This window comes from Ochotona curzoniae, unplaced genomic scaffold, assembly GCF_017591425.1.
Source record: "Ochotona curzoniae isolate NIBS_2020 unplaced genomic scaffold, NIBS_Ocur_1.0 contig_3498, whole genome shotgun sequence".
Taxonomy (NCBI): Eukaryota; Metazoa; Chordata; class Mammalia; order Lagomorpha; family Ochotonidae; genus Ochotona; species Ochotona curzoniae.
This window is the reverse complement of record NW_024465885.1, coordinates 31811598-31827664: the sequence shown is the minus strand read 5'-3', so window position 1 is coordinate 31827664 and position 16067 is coordinate 31811598. Positions and strand designations below refer to the sequence as shown.

The 16067-nt window shown below is 35.7% G+C and overlaps 1 protein-coding gene across 1 annotated transcript in view; it reads left to right on the top strand.

The window, feature by feature from the left end:
• TMPRSS15 (transmembrane serine protease 15) overlaps positions 1 to 16067 on the top strand; it is a 106107-nt gene that overhangs the window by 77928 nt on the left and 12112 nt on the right. Inside the window, exons 19-21 of the mRNA XM_040980421.1 lie at positions 6097 to 6192; positions 10969 to 11018; positions 11180 to 11354. Coding sequence (XP_040836355.1) covers positions 6097 to 6192; positions 10969 to 11018; positions 11180 to 11354 — 321 coding nt within the window. The remainder of the gene's footprint in view (positions 1 to 6096; positions 6193 to 10968; positions 11019 to 11179; positions 11355 to 16067) is intronic.

Sequence of the window (16067 nt, the reverse complement as noted above, 5' to 3'; positions counted from 1 at the left end):
AACACTCCGACATGATAGAATTTTAGCCCATTTGGCATTTGGCAATAAGCAACATAATCCAATCTGCCCGATCAACTGTCTCCACAAAATGAGAGATAAATGCACAATATTTGAAACATTTGCATTTTGGATGCTTTTCTAAGGATGCCAAAAGTGCTAGAAATATCTGAAACAATTTTTGCACAGCACAATATAGACTGAATTCAATTATTAACATAAAATCATCACTCAAATATCTTGAAAACATATACAAAATATCAATTCACAGCAGTGAAAAACTTGATGAACAGTCGAAAGCACAATAATTAATTTAGTATATGAAAATATTTTGGAGACATTGAATATCACATTAATTTAACTTACACCTTGAAATAATTTGATATTGTTCAGAGATTAATTTTATACCAAATTATTTATGATATAAATTTTGCAATTTTTGAAAATGTTACAAATGAAACCTCGAGGTTTTTTTCCCTTTTTAAATTATATTTTTGACAATCTTTACATAGTTAATTAGGGTAGAAAGGTTCAAGGGCTACAGAAAAGTGGATAAGATTATTATTTCCACATTGTTTCCTTCATGTATCATGGGTAAAGGGAGATATTAAGGGAGAAGCCCCACCCAGTCTCCCACCGACCCCAGGTCCCGATATGGGGCATGCCCTGAGGGTCTTGCTCAAGTGGTTTTGATAGTTCAACAGTTAAGAATTGCTGCCAATCTCACCACTCCAAGCATGATGACGTCACTGAAGAATTCATGTGTGAACTGTATGTGGGTATGGACAAGCCATGGCTGGGCTGAAACATCCAACAGCAAGAACCAGATTGGATTGAAGGCCAGTCAGGAAAAGCCACTGTTCCTGCTAGGACAGGAGGTGAACTGAATAGGGCTGGCTCATGGACCCCCTGGTGTACGCAAAATCTGGCATTGGGAGAGATTCTGATGGAGGAGTCTGGGCAACTCTGGCAGAACAAAGACCCTGTAGCTAAAGGCAAGAAGCCTGCATGATAGGGAATAGGCCACGGAAAGTTTCCCACTGGCATACATTTGGCATGGGTCGGGGGCAGACCAGGCTCAACCCGTTCGCATCACCCACTAGCAAATCCAAGCACCAGAACAGAGTGTGGGTCAAGCCAGTTTCTGTCTTCCCTTTTTCCATTCATTCCTGCTTCTTCATACCCATTCCATTTTGAAAACAAATCGAGTTATGTGTCAAAGAGGAACTATGAAGGGAAACTAATTTAATATTACACTAAAAAATCTAAATAAATAGGAAGGTAAATCTGTGAAACAACACAACATCACTGTAATTATTAACATCTGTGTCTGTGATTTCTAAAAGCCATAAAGAAAAGGAAAACATTGCAACATCATTACATAATTACATAAATGCCACCAGTCTTAAAAGTGAAGAAAGATTGTGCCTGCACTAATCACTAAGGAATTTTCACACAGATTCTTATAAAGTAATAATACACTGAAAAACTATATATCCTAATAAAATTTAAAACAATATATGGATGGGCATGTCATCTGCCCCCTACTGTAAAACAAACTGCAACAGCATCTGAGCAAGTAATGTTATAGTAGATCATGTTGTCCAAGGTGTCCAGATAATGTCCATTAAGAACCTGTCTCATTGACAATCCCCCAGAAGTATCACTTCTCACAGTCATATTTCTGGCAGAAATGCCAGCAGTTTGTTTCTTTTCTAACACAATCACTCCTGTAGGATAATAGCATCTACCAGATTGACTCACACGTCTTAGATCTTGATGCAGTAGTTTGTACAAAAACTGGAAATTAGTTAGGCTAAGATGATTTTTAAAGATTCAGATTAGAAAATCTATGAAGTGAGTAAATTTTCCTTTTTTATGAAGAATTATCACAGGTACCAGATACATTGCTATTGCTGTACTATACTTGATCTTAGTCAAAAGGCTGAGAAGCAATGCTGTTACTGTAGTAAATGAACCAGAAATTGAAATCTGCCAATTTCATCCAAAATGTTTGTTTTACCTAACTGTTTTAATGTGATGATTTGCCTAATTGTGTAATTTGCCATCACACCCCTTCCATTTACCATTCTTCTGCTTATAAAATACATCCCCTCTTTTTCTTTCTCTACCACATCAATCCTCTTTTCACTCTAGTCAGAAAAGAGGGTCCTTCCTCTCCAGATGTCCATTTTAGGCTAATCCTACCTGGTTCTATTCATTCCTGTAAGCTTTTGCACTGTGAAATGAGCTACAGTGCTGGCTGCAGTATTTGCATCATATATTACTCTTTTTAGCTTTAGTGTGTCCAAAGGCTTTTTTTCTATCTAAGCTGCTGCTTTGGGGAAAAATTCTTATCACAGCAAATGAAGTCTGAGGAGACAAAAGAGAAAGACCTGAGAAGAGAAGAGGAAGATTTAATGCTATGCAAATATCCCTGGGATGTACTTTTTCCTTTCCTTGAATTCATCTGAAAACATATTTTATACTCCATGTATGACCTCAAAAATAATAACAGTAACCTCTATACACCTCTTTATTCACACAATAAAATTCTTAGAGAACCCTATGAGGGTGCATTTCCCATAGATATGATAATAAAGGCTTAGAAATAGGTTGCTAGAAGCTTTGGTTTGTCAACAAAATAGTGTGATGCAGTGTTTCCATGTGACACCAAACATCTCTGATTCCAAATCAGAATGTAAATGTGTGATGGGGTTATCTCAGTTGACAGATCAGGAAGGTTTCAAGACAAAATGCACACACTACTTGAAATTATCTAGAATGCCTTTTTTAAAATGAGCGATTTGTGTGTGTGTGTGAGAGAGAGTACAGGGAACTGAAGCAGGAACTCTAATTGTGTTTTGATTGCTGAACTTATTAAAGAATATTCTCTCTAAAAAAACTTTTCAGAAGTTGTTTTTCAAAACTAAATGGTGACTCAACAGAGTTGGTAACCATTTATATTGTCAATAAAATTTTCAAACATTTTTATTGTTTCATAATTTTTTAAGATAAGGAATATTTTGTTGTAAATATATAGGGTATATGTACTGCTTATTACAAATATGAACTGAAATAAATTGTATTCAGTCAGAAAGAGATGAGTTTAGCTTGACAGAATTTGAAATGCCAGCAGTCCATCTTGAATTAAATTCAAGTTTAATATCAACCATGGATGACTAGAAATGTTCACATGACCTGATGGTCACTGTCAAAATTGTTAAGTTGGTGTTATCAATATTTAGTATGAAAATTTAATAATATGTACATATACATATATATATATATCTCACATGTAAATTATTCTAGATGCAAGAGAAATTTCATCCATTGATTTACTCTTTAAATGCTTGTGACATTAGAAAAGATAGGACTTGGCATGCATAAACCTAGGACATGGGAAATAGATGTATGCCTCCAACACAGGCAGCAGGACCTCAATCATCACCACTGCGTCCCAGGGTCAGCATTAAGGAAGATGAAATCAGGAGCCAGAGCCAGAAATGGACTCCATGCACCCATTTACACATGTAGGCACTTGTACTGCTAATCAGAATACCCATTCATATATCATACATTTAAAATCCATGCTAACTACGATTAATTCCACCAGAATCTTTAAAATCCTATGAAACCACTTTTTTTAAATTGTTAATAACATTGTATTATGTGATACAGTTTTATAGGCACTGGGATTCCTCCCACCCCCCTTAACCCTCCCCCCATGGTGGATTCCTCCACCTTGCTGCATAACCACAGTTCAAGTTCAGTTGAGATTCCTTCATTGCAAGCATATACCTAGCATAGAGTCCAGGATCTTATTGTCCAGGTAAGTTCAATGGCTTCTTGGGGATACCTTCTCTGGTCTGAAGGTAGAGCTAACGGAGTAAAATCCTGGTCAGTTAAAAGCCCCAACAAAACATCAGCAACAATATACAATATTATGAAATTAATTGACATAGTATTGAGTAAACAATATGTTAAAAATAATGCAAGTTCAATTTTTCAAAACACATGGGTTGATACAGTATCAATGACAGGTTCAAAAAAAAATTACAGGTTAAATTAAGGCAAACATGTGGTATCTAACCTTTTGGGATTCGCTCAATACACCTGTTTCATGACAAACCAACATGCACCCCTATGTTCATAGCAGCACAATCAGTAATTGCAAAAACATGGAAGCAACCGAAATGCCAATCAGCAGAAGACTGGATAAGAAAGCTTTGGTTCATCTACTCCATGGAATACTACTCAGCTATTAAAAAAAACAAAATGCAGCTCTTTTTGGCCAAATGGGCTCAACGGAAACCACTTTTGATTCTCATTGTGTCTTAGGTGACTGTGTATGCGCTTAAATAGAGCTTTTCTGTATTAATAACGTCATTTGACACCAAGAATATTATTGACCTTCTAAGTTCCCTTCTGCTTTTGAGTTCTATATGTTCACTTTGTTTCCTAACTCCAGCAAATATATTTACATAGACACTGATATAAAATAATTTTTTTGCCAGCATAAGGTGAAAACTTAATCTCCAACAAAGCCAACAAAGCTCATCTTTCTGTTAGAAAATCCAACTCATAAAGTAATAACAATGGCTTTAAATGCCTGAGTTGACTGTTTGTACTAGTAAAATAAAATTGATAGGGTGTTACAACCTGGGGCTCTTCATAACGCTTCCATCACTCCCACTCTCCATGCAGTGGATGAAAGTTGCAAGCCTTGTATTCTCATTACATCCAAGGCACTGAGAAAGGGAGGGACTGCTCTCTACCTACTTCTTTTGGTAATGATAAAAATTTTGAGTGTGGCTAGGAAATATTTTTTTATTCAGACAAGAATACTCAATTTTCACTTTTATGTCAGAAAGATACTTGGCTATTTCTTCAAGAGGCAATGGTAAGTCAATTAAGCTACTTCAGGAGGTAGAAACATCATCATTGGGCCCGGCGTTATAGCGTAGTGATTAAGGTCCTTGTCTTGCACACGCCCGGGATCCCATATGGGCGCTGATTCTAATCCTGGCAGCCCTGCTTCCCATCCAGCTCCTTGCTTGTGGCCTGGGAAAGCAATTGAGGATGGCACAAAGGCTTGGGACCCTGACCCCGCATTAGAGACCAGGAAGAGCTCCTGTCTCCTGACTTCGGATAGGCTCAGCTCCAGCCATTGCGGTCACTTGGGGAGTGAACCATCGAACCATCAGACGGAAGATGTTCCTCTCTGTCTCTGCTCTCCATATATCTGCCTTTCAAATAAAAATAAATAAATCAAAAAAAAAAAAGCATCATCTTTGTGCTGACTTGCACATAGCAGAAATCAAGGCACTTATTGCTTAGCAACAAATCATATATTAACATAAAAGTCCAGAACAAATAAAAGGCAGAATTCGGATTTGGAATGAAATCTGAAAGTCTCCGACTAAACAAAGAAAGGATAACAGAGAGAAGTCTGAGTTAAATTCAGACTCACAGATGACAATGTGGGTGTTACACATTTTCAGGGAAACTTATGGATTTAAATAACCGGGCATTTGCAAACGTCACTTTCTCCATCCTGTAGTGTAACACCAATTGACACTAACAGGTGCAGTCTACAAAGTGCCTCCGTTATGACTTCTGGCTTCAAATTACAGATTGTCATGCTTTGAAATCAAAATCTTCATTTTATCTCTTTTCTAAGGCAGCAGATATCTTCTTTCTGAGAATTTCACATAGTAAAAGAAAAGCTTCATAAATTATATGCAGCAATTCTGTGAAATTATCGCTATAGAAATACCAAACCACATGGAAGAGTCAAAAGAGAAAAGAGTCAGACAGACACCCAAGTGATGCATGCAATGATTTTAGTTCAATAAAACTATACATGCAAATGAAAGCAAACATTGATATGCATAAATAAAATAAAATTTTATGTCATGGGTAATTCTTATTGACATATACATATTTTAAGGAACAAAAATTTGAAATTTTTTCTTAAAGTGTGAATTTCTTTGTATGGAATTTCATAATGTCACTTAAACTCCGCACCATTAATAACTGTAAGTGCAGCCTATGGATTTTGTGTTTTGCTTGTGTCTATTTGTCTGTTTTCTCTAGGAGTGAAAATTCATCAATACCAATCTCCTACACCGGACCTGGACCATTTGTGAAAATAAGCACATCACCTAGTGGTAGCTTAACAACAACGCCAAGGTGGGTATTAAAATCTGTTATTGATCTCTTGTAAATGGACTAGAGAAAATATGAGTGTTTGAAACCAGATGGGTATTTGAATGTTACCATAATCTTGAAAGTTATTTGACTTATTTTATTCTTCTGGTAGCTGCAAATACTATCCAACCTTCTAAGGACATTTTCTAGCTCCTTAGATAGGATAAGGTGGTCAAATTAGATTTTGCATATCTTTCCCTACTGATTAGTAGGGATTTAATTAGTTCTGATTTTTTATCTTGCTTTATCAAGACCCTGGGATTCATTAAAAATTATTGCCAGAGAAAGAAATTGTGACATTTGGATTTAAGTCCAATATTGATAAGAGTGAAAAATGACGAAAATTAGCTCCCATTAAAGAGGTTAATGGAGAGTGGGGACAATGAGGCTCTTGTTTCCACAGCAAACAGAACATGAATATTAAATAAAAGTGTCTAGATTTCTGTTTGTGCTATGTGCTTCCATTTGCTTTTTAAAATTAGATTTATTTGTATCCTAGTACCTAAGTTACAAAGAAGCAGCATCCTTCTTGAATTCAAAGTTCTATTTGAGCTTAGAGTTTTCATTTCTCCTGTATGGATGTTAATAAGAACTTCTATTTGAAGTTGTGCAATTAAATTTAAAATTTTACAGTTCTGTTAAAAGCCAGCTGTGTGTAGGAAGAAAGTAAGTACCAAAAAATTAAAAAAAAAACTGTAGCTACAGATAAAAATTTAAGATGCTACTACAGTGCATTTTGTTGTATATGTGTAATGGTAAAAAAAATGAAATTATATAATTACTCAGTTTCTCATGAGAAGTTTTCACTTGTGTGTGCTCAACTGGTAGAAGAATTGGCAAGCTGTGGTTTTAGTACTGATAAAGGTGCTATGCAGAGGAATGTTTTCAGTCAGTGTTTGCTGAGCCTTGACTGGTATGACTCTCCTCTGGGATGAATCAAAGTATCTGGAAGTGACAAAGCAGGTGTCTCTATGTCAGTTGTCTAAATTTATAGTATCATTACCGTTCCTGAAGTAGCTTGCTTTCTGAGAAATTCTGTTTGCATCTTCTAAATATTTAAGAACCAGCAAGGAAAGAGAAAGGAAATTTTGGGAAAAATCCATCTTTAAAGCTAATTCGGTGCAGAACCACTTTAGTAAACACTAATCAAAAATTGCTGGTATCAAAATTATCAAAAATAAAAGTTTAGAAAAAAAACATCGCTGGTATTAGAGCAAGCATTATTGTGCAGCAGACTAAACCACCATTAGTGCCTACAATTCCTGCTGGAGTGCCATGAATGGAGTCCTACCTCTGGTTTCTGATTTCCATCCAGCTTGCTGGTAATTCACATTTAGAGTCAGCACATGATGTTTGATGTATATGAGAACTTGCCACCTCTGGGACACTAAGATGAATCCCCTGGCTGCTGGCTTCAGATGGGATGATGATTATCATTATTATTATTATGGCCATTTCAGCCATTTGGGGAGTGAACCAGTGGATGTAAATCTTTCTCTCTATTCTCTCCATAATCTGATCTACCTTTCTAATAAAATTAATAAATATTTTTATAAAAAAGCATAAAGAAAGAAATGCCACGAGGTTTAAAAATAAGATAATGAGCTATACAACTGAACATAATTTGTGAAAGAAATTAGTTCATTTTTTTACACTTTAGCAAATTAAAACTCTGTGCATGATAACATAATATTGCCAGCCAGGACAAGTTTCAGAAAAGAGATACAGAGATGCAAAGAGAGGAAGACAGAGTGAGAATGAGAGAGAGAAGTAAGAGAAGTGTTCAGTCTGTCGATTCATCCTGTGAATTGCCGCAGTAGTTTGAGAAGTTCCAAAATGAATCTAGACACCTAAACTCCATATGGGTCTCTTACAGGGCAGTGTACTGAGCCACAATTTTCTGTTCTCCAAACTCAACAGCCCGTTTTCTTTTCCCCAAGCCCTAACCCTTACCTTTACCCTAACCCTAACCCTGTGCTGAGTAGGAAGTGGAGTAGCTGGGGCATGAACACGCTGAACCTGCTTTGAAACAATGCCATTTCTCCAGATTGATCATTTTTATGCATTATACAGAGTATGAATCATTCTTAACAATTATAAAATTATTTCTATTCTTTTCCATGATATGATTTTATAGGTATAGGAACTACTCCTCTTCCTGCTCTCCCATTTTCCCCTCCCACAATTTTCTCCCATGTTATCATGGTAGTATAGTCCCTTATTAACAGTTACAAGTTTAATGTTCTGCTGAATAAGTGCACCATGGCATTGCAGGTATATACAAAGGCGAAAAATCTACTATCGTATTGCCAAGGTGTACTAAAGAGCCTTAAAAATACTTTAGAAAGATGAATAATTTTGAACATGCATTTTCATTGCCAAATACTATAGACACAGAAAGAGTTGGATGTAATCTTACTACATACAATAAAAGATCATAGCAACCATTTTTTCTCTTAACAACAATCACATAACAAAAGCGAACAAATTATAAATCCTTCTTTGGAGCATTATGGCATACATCTATCTATATGTCTAAATATATAGGTGCACATTGGTGACTATTATAATTTTTTTTTATATTCCAACTGAAGCTACACTTTATTTTCAAGGCTTTTTAAATCAGATAATGTGACTGGGTGTGAATTCAAATAAACCTTACATTCTAGAAGTACCGAACTGCTTTGATCATACAAGTGTCTCATTTCTTTTTGATTTTTCTTTTCCTAAAAATGAAAGAAATTAAGTGACACACTCGTTAAGTTATAGTTAGGTATATAAGTATGTCACCCAAATTATAAATATGAATTCATACATACTTTGTGTTTTAATGTCATTAATATCTGCCGTAGCTTCTATAAGAAACTGTGCCAGAAACACAGTTGAATTCCTTGTGTTATACTGATCTCTAGTGGTTAGCAAGTATAACACATTGTAAAAAAAAAGTGATTTTTTGGTTTGTTAGTTTTTTGCTTAAGACAGACATAATGAATGGATCATAATGTTGATAACCAAACTTTTAACTAATGGTTCTCATTCGTTTCAGTATTTTTGCCTATATTATTGCTTTGCTTATATTTCAAAATATAATTATTATATTGTAATTATTACATATAATTATATAAAACAGGCAAAAACTATTCCATGTCTGCTCTAGGAAGCAAAATATTTATTTGTTCTCCAACTTCCTATGGTGTTGACCTGAATAGTTGAGGGATTTGAAACACTGAGGCATACTCTGTGTTACATTTTTCTTATATGTGATGGTCGTTTACACAGCTTACATTATCTGAGGTCAGATGTAGAATGAAGTATTCAATGGAAATTTTCAGAAACATATATATATATATGTATGTATGTGTGTGTGTGTATGTATATATACAATTTTCAAATTACCTGCCATTATCAGTAGCATAATAAATTGTCCTTCCATGAAATGCATGAATCATTACTTGCTCAGTGAATCCAACTGTATAGGGGAATTCAAACATCAATGGAGATGGAATCCACAACACTTATGCCATGCCATGATTGTCATTTTACATCTTTAAGTAGCCTCATATACTCCATCATATGTGTTACTTACTAGCTGTCAGGGTGGTCAGATAGACTGCTGAGGCTGGGTTAGTCTCCCAGTGCTTGTGTTCAGATAACCTTTGTCCTTATTCAGTAGTGTCCTCAAAGCACAAAAGAGTGATTCTGGCAATTCAAACACATCAAGGAGAACTGCAGAATGTTTCAGAAAAAAAGTGAAAATGCTAGAATATATAAGGAACGACTTGAAACTCATGCTAGAGATGCTAAACTCCATGACAGAAAAAAAAATTACCCAGGAATTGGTGTGGAAGGCAAAAGAAACTCATGTCAGTTGCTGTCACGGCTCAAAATGCCAATGTCACTGTCAGGATGTTATAAGTGCTTTGTTGAGATCAAAGGGCATTTAATGGCACAGTTTGTGGTTTTGGGCATCCACTGGGGGTCTTTGAAAGTATAAGCTGAGGTTGAGTGAAGACTATTGAATTATGGAATGATGAATTATGAGGTTAGAGAAAATAACCACATCAATCAATCAATAATGTTCAGTGTTAGGCACAGAAAAATAATTTTAAAACAAGCAGTTGCTTCAGTTATCATAATTTATTCTATTTTTTAAGATTTATTTTATTTTTATTGGAAAGGCAGATATACAGAGAGGAGAGACAGAGAGGAAGATCTTCCGTCCAATAATTCACCAAGTGAGCGCAACGGCCGATACTATGCCAATCCGAAGCCAGGAGCCTCTTCAGGGTCTCCCACGCGGGTACAGGGTCCCAAAGCTTTGGGCCATCCTCGACTGCTTTCCCAGGCCACAGGCAGGGAGCTGGAAGGGAAGTGGGGCTGCCAGGATAGAACCAGCGCCCGTATGGGATCCTGGGCGTGCAAGGCTAGGACCTTAACCACTGCGCCATCACACCGGACCCGATAATTTATTCTAATAAAATAAATATTATTGTCTGTATTTTATAGGTGAAAAATGGATCTTGTGAATATTCTACCCAAAAGCACATGAACAGCAAATTGCACAGTTAGAATGCAAATGTAATTCTATTTCACTTACCTGTGCCTATTTCTGTTTTGCATTTCAATTTGCCAAAATCTCATATATGATATTACAATGAAACATCCATTTTACTAAAACCAAAATAAAGGATAACCTATACTGCTTTACTGTAAAATGTCAAGCACAATTTTTGAAATTTAAATGTTCTTCCTTTACAGCTCACAGTGTTCACAAGATTCCTTGATTCTGTTACAGTGTAACCGTAAATGTAAGTAAAGATTTGGTTATGCTCATTAAGCTTTCATTTAAAAATTTTGATCTGGGTGTGTAAGTTCTTTAGTTATCTATTCACTCTTCAATTTTTATGATCAGAAAAAAATCCACCAAAATAAAAAATAAATTTTGCTCTTTCTTCATTTATTTCAATAGTGTGTGGGACAAAATTGGTGGCTCAAGATGTTAGTCCAAGGATTGTTGGAGGGACTGATGCCAAAGAAGGGGCCTGGCCTTGGGTCGTTGCCCTGTCCTACAGTGGTCAGCTGCTCTGTGGTGCATCTCTGGTCAGCAATGACTGGCTGGTGACTGCTGCCCACTGTGTCTATGGGTGAGTATGCTCCACATGCCTCTTCCCAAATGGGGTCATCAGAGCAAACATTGCCCAATATCACCTTTCATACAACATCATAAAGCCATTTCACCAAGGTGGCATCTGATGCAGCTGATGAAATACCCACTGGGTTGACTGAATTCCATATTAAAGTGCCTGTGTTCAAGCCCTGACTCTGCTCCAGATTCCAGTTCCCAAGAATAAAATATCCCTTGAGAAACAGCAGATGGTACATCAAATGCGCAGGAAACGTGGGTTGCATTCTCGGCTTCAGCTGACCTTAACACCTGCTGTTGCAGGCACTTTGGTAGGGAACCATCAAATAGGAAATCCCTCTCTCTCTTTTTCTCTTCCTTCTCTCCCTCTTTTTCTCTTCTGTCCCTCTTTCTCTCTGTCTCTTCTCAAAAAATAATACTAAAAAGTAATAAACAAATAAATAAGATTTAAGACTAATATCAGAAATACATAACTTAGCTTTTGGAACATAACAGGGCAAATTTTTGTTAAGTTTTAGAATTTCTTTGTTCTTCTTAGACCTAGTTGTTACTAAGAAAGAATAAGGTGAGTATGGAAGGATAGTACAGAAAAGAGAGAATCATGATCTTCGGCCCCAATCATGTTAATTCTCTTCTTCCACATCAAGTGTAGACAATTTCTGGTTCCAAACAATTTTGAATTATTAAGGCAGAAAAACTATAGCAGAATATTTCTGTGCTGGGTCTAGGACTGATTTACTTAACACACTGAACTGGTGGGACCTCCAGGGAATGATCTTCAATTACAGATATGTGAAGAAAATACAGAGTTTCGATTAATATAAACATGTGTTCAGGAAAATAGGTCATGCATGTAGTTTTGGTTTTAATACAAACAAAGGTGAGTTGTATTTGAATTATGATGAATTAAAAATTGTTTTTTCTAATCTTGCATGTTACTCTCCTTAGCAACTCAGTGGAAGGATTTTTGGTTTGTGTGTTTGTTTGTTTTGTTTTGTTTTTACCATGAGGTTGTTGATTCATACTTCCGATTTTTGGAAAATCAGAAAAGTTTCCTTGTTAACATAGATACTTCAACAAGAAGCATTTTTTCTCAGTATGCTAGTATTTTGTGTTTTAAAATCTCTATGTGTGCAATGAGACGCTTAATAATTTCCTAATTTAAAAAAAGAAAAAGATAACTCAGGTTCAGCATGGCTTGACAGCTCTTCTCCTTGTCTACCAATCACATCATTTAGGCTCGGTTTCCTGAATGTTCCTACATATCCCCAAGCCTGTTTTGCATTTATAGTAATAATATGCTTTCCTTTATGAACTGCAAAGGGTGAATTTAGGAAAGTAGGGATCAAACTTACTGCTATTTAAAGAACAACATTTACTTAAAAACAGAGCACCGATTTTTAATCTTATTTGTGAGAACATTTTAATGTGTGACCACAGAGGAGCAATTTAACATCTGTAAATTTCAACTTTAGTTGTCAAAGGTGTTCATAAGGATTTCAATTTCCTAGTTTAGTTGACAGAAAAAAAATCAAGATGTTTCAGTACTTTTACCTACTGTGAATCATGCAAACAGGCAGTGAAATTTTTGTTTAGCTGCAGTTTCTGCGTAAGAATGGTCTGTGAAGCCAGAGTATCACTCTCAGGAATCTTAAAAAATGCATTATATTTTTTAAAAGATGTATTTTATTTTTATCTTACTGACAGATATTTTTACAGAGAGAGGTCTTCCATCCACAAGTTCATTCCCCAAAAGGCTGCAAATACCAGAGCTGAGCTGATCTAAATAAAGCTGGAATACAGGAGCTTCCTCCAGGCCTCCCACATGTGTGCAGGGTCCCAAGGCCCTGGGTCACCCTTTGCTGCTCTCTCAGTTTTAAGAAGGGAACTAGATCAGAAGTGGAGCAGGCATCACAAGAGCCAGCACCCATATGGGATGCCTGTTCCACAGGGCAAAGAATTAGTCTGCTCCATTGCTACGCTAGCCATTATCAGCGCATTCTTAAAAATTTTGAGAATATATTATTTTGGTTCCATAGATACTTGTAAAAAGACAACTACACTTACCTCACCCACTTGCTCCTCTACAATACTTTTCCATCTCTCCTCTCTCTTAATTTGTTTTTATAAATAAATAATTTTAATGCACTCTATATTTATAAGCCTAATTTGTCACCAATCATAATAGTCAACAAGTAAAAGTTAAAACAGTAAACAAAGTTTTGACTTTACAACAAGTAAAGTATTGTTTAAGTAAAGTGCTTGTTGTAAAGTAAAAACAGGCTAAAAATGACAATTATATCCAAAGTGTCACATATCAGAGAAAATGTGATATTTCTGCATTTGTTACTAGCTTATTTCACTAAGAAAAACGGTTTATAATTGCATCAATTTTGTTGACAAAAATAGGATTTCACTGTTTAAGAAAGAAGAAGATGTATTTATATTTATTGGAAAGTCAGATTTAGAAAGAGAAGGAGATACAGAAAAATGCTTTGTCTGCTGATTCACTCTCCAAGTGGTTGCAACTGAGCCAATCCAAAACCAGGAATTTCTTCTGTCTCCCACAGTCATGCAGGGTCCCAAGCCCGTAGGCCACTGCTGCTTTCCCAGGCCACAAGCAGGGAACAGGATTAGAAGTGTGGCAGCTGGGACACAAACTGGTACCCACGTGGGATCCTGGTACATGCAAAGCAGGACTTTAGCCACTAGGCTACCATGCCTGTCCCTCAGTTCATTCTTATTTTATAGCTAAATAGTACACTATTCTGCATGGTCCTTTCCCCCACATCCTCTCCAGCATTTATTTATTTGTTTTTATTTTGAAAACCATTCTATTTGGGTTTATGCAAAATCTCGCTGTGATTTTATTTGCATTCCTCTATACCTAGTAATCCGCCTACTTTGTTTTTGAGCTTTCTGTATTGAAATAATTTCACGTTGCATAAAAGTGACAAAAAGTATAGAAAATCCTTTTTTAAGTTTACTCAAAATCAAAATTGCCTATATTTTATTCTGTATACATTCTTTTTTTCAACCTCTCCGATCTGGAGGCATATTTGTCTCTGAAACGTTTGGTAATGAGTTTTGAATTATCCTTGATTCTTAAATATATCAGGAAATTGAAATTTTTAAAAAGTCACACATTTTCTTCTTATTATAAATGATGAAAAACAGACACAGAGATATAGAGATAAAGAAATACCTTCCATCTATTGATTCACTCCCTAAACACCCACAGGGACCAGGGTAAGCCTTGCTAAGGCCAGGAGCACCAAACTCCGCTTGGATATTCCACACAGGTAGCAGGGACCTAGTGTTTGAGTCATGGTTTGCTGCCTTCTACTGTGTACATTAGCAGGAGATAAGACTGGAAGCTGAGGAGCTGGGACTCAGAGCAGGCACTCTGGCAATGGATGTGAGCAACCCAGTCAGTAAGATATAAAACAGTCTGTGCGTAGTTTCTAGTCACAATCTATTCATGTATTTGTTCTAGCTAAGAATACGCGAAAGGATTTAGGCAATTTTAACCCATGCTTCCATTTAAGACACAATTAGGAATAAGTTCAGTATTTATTTTCTATTCTTTTTTTCTGCTGATAAATAGAAAAAACATGTAGTCTTAGTAAGTTCATTTGTTATGACAATGTATGTACCTGTGAAATTAACTGTCCTGTTGAGACATAAAACAAACCTATCACCTAGAAAGTCACTGAATGGACTTTCCCCATCAAACACCATCCTTCCAGAAAGTTTCTTGAGAAGGCAGGCGCATGTAAATTTATTATCTGGATCATATATTCATTAAATAGACATATACATTAAAGATGCAATTAGCTTGAGAAAGTCTCTTGCAGCCACCCACCTTTAATTTAGCTCTTAAGACCAAACCGAGCAGATTATTTAATTCTTTAGTGAAGCAATGCCTTGAAACACATGTCAACATTCCTGAAATAGATGATTCTGTATAGGAAATACTTGAAATATGATGAGAAATATTTTACACCTAAATTTCTGAGGGTGATAAAGCTAAGAAAACTTTGAAAATCAATTTTTACTTAGCTGATTGTTGATTATAAATTAACATTACTTAACTACTTGGATAGCTGTTTAAAATGCAAAGTCTTTTGAATTCCTCAGATAACTTAAAGAGATTATAAAAAGTACAGTATTTCTTAAATATTTAATTTTTACTTGAACTCTCTATATATGTTTATGTGTTTGTATGTGTGTGTATGTGTTTTAATTATGTGTTCAATTTCGTATCTCTCCATCTAGCCCTATAGATCCTGCAAGTTAGCATAATCGCCACAATGTTCTTCAGGTTGCAGAAATATTGCAAAGAAATTTAAAGATTATAATGACTTTACCAATCAAAAAGTGTAAGAACATTTGTTTGGAAAGTACAAAAAGAACATTAGATTAGTGGCATTGATTTTTTTTTGGTTATTGCATTTGTCTTGGTTCCTTTTCCAAATTATTTCATGTTTGAGCTGCTGATCAAATAACTTCTTCAAAGACTAGAACTTTTTACATTTATGTCTTTTACATAAATTTTATCAAATTCCAAACTTGTGCTTCTCATTTGTGACAATGTATTATCCTTTCAGTCTAATTGTATAGTTTAGTTTGTCTTCACCAATTAACACATTTTCAGTAACTACATGTTGTAATTATTCATCCACTCAGAAATTTTGGTTCCTGGAAGTTATAG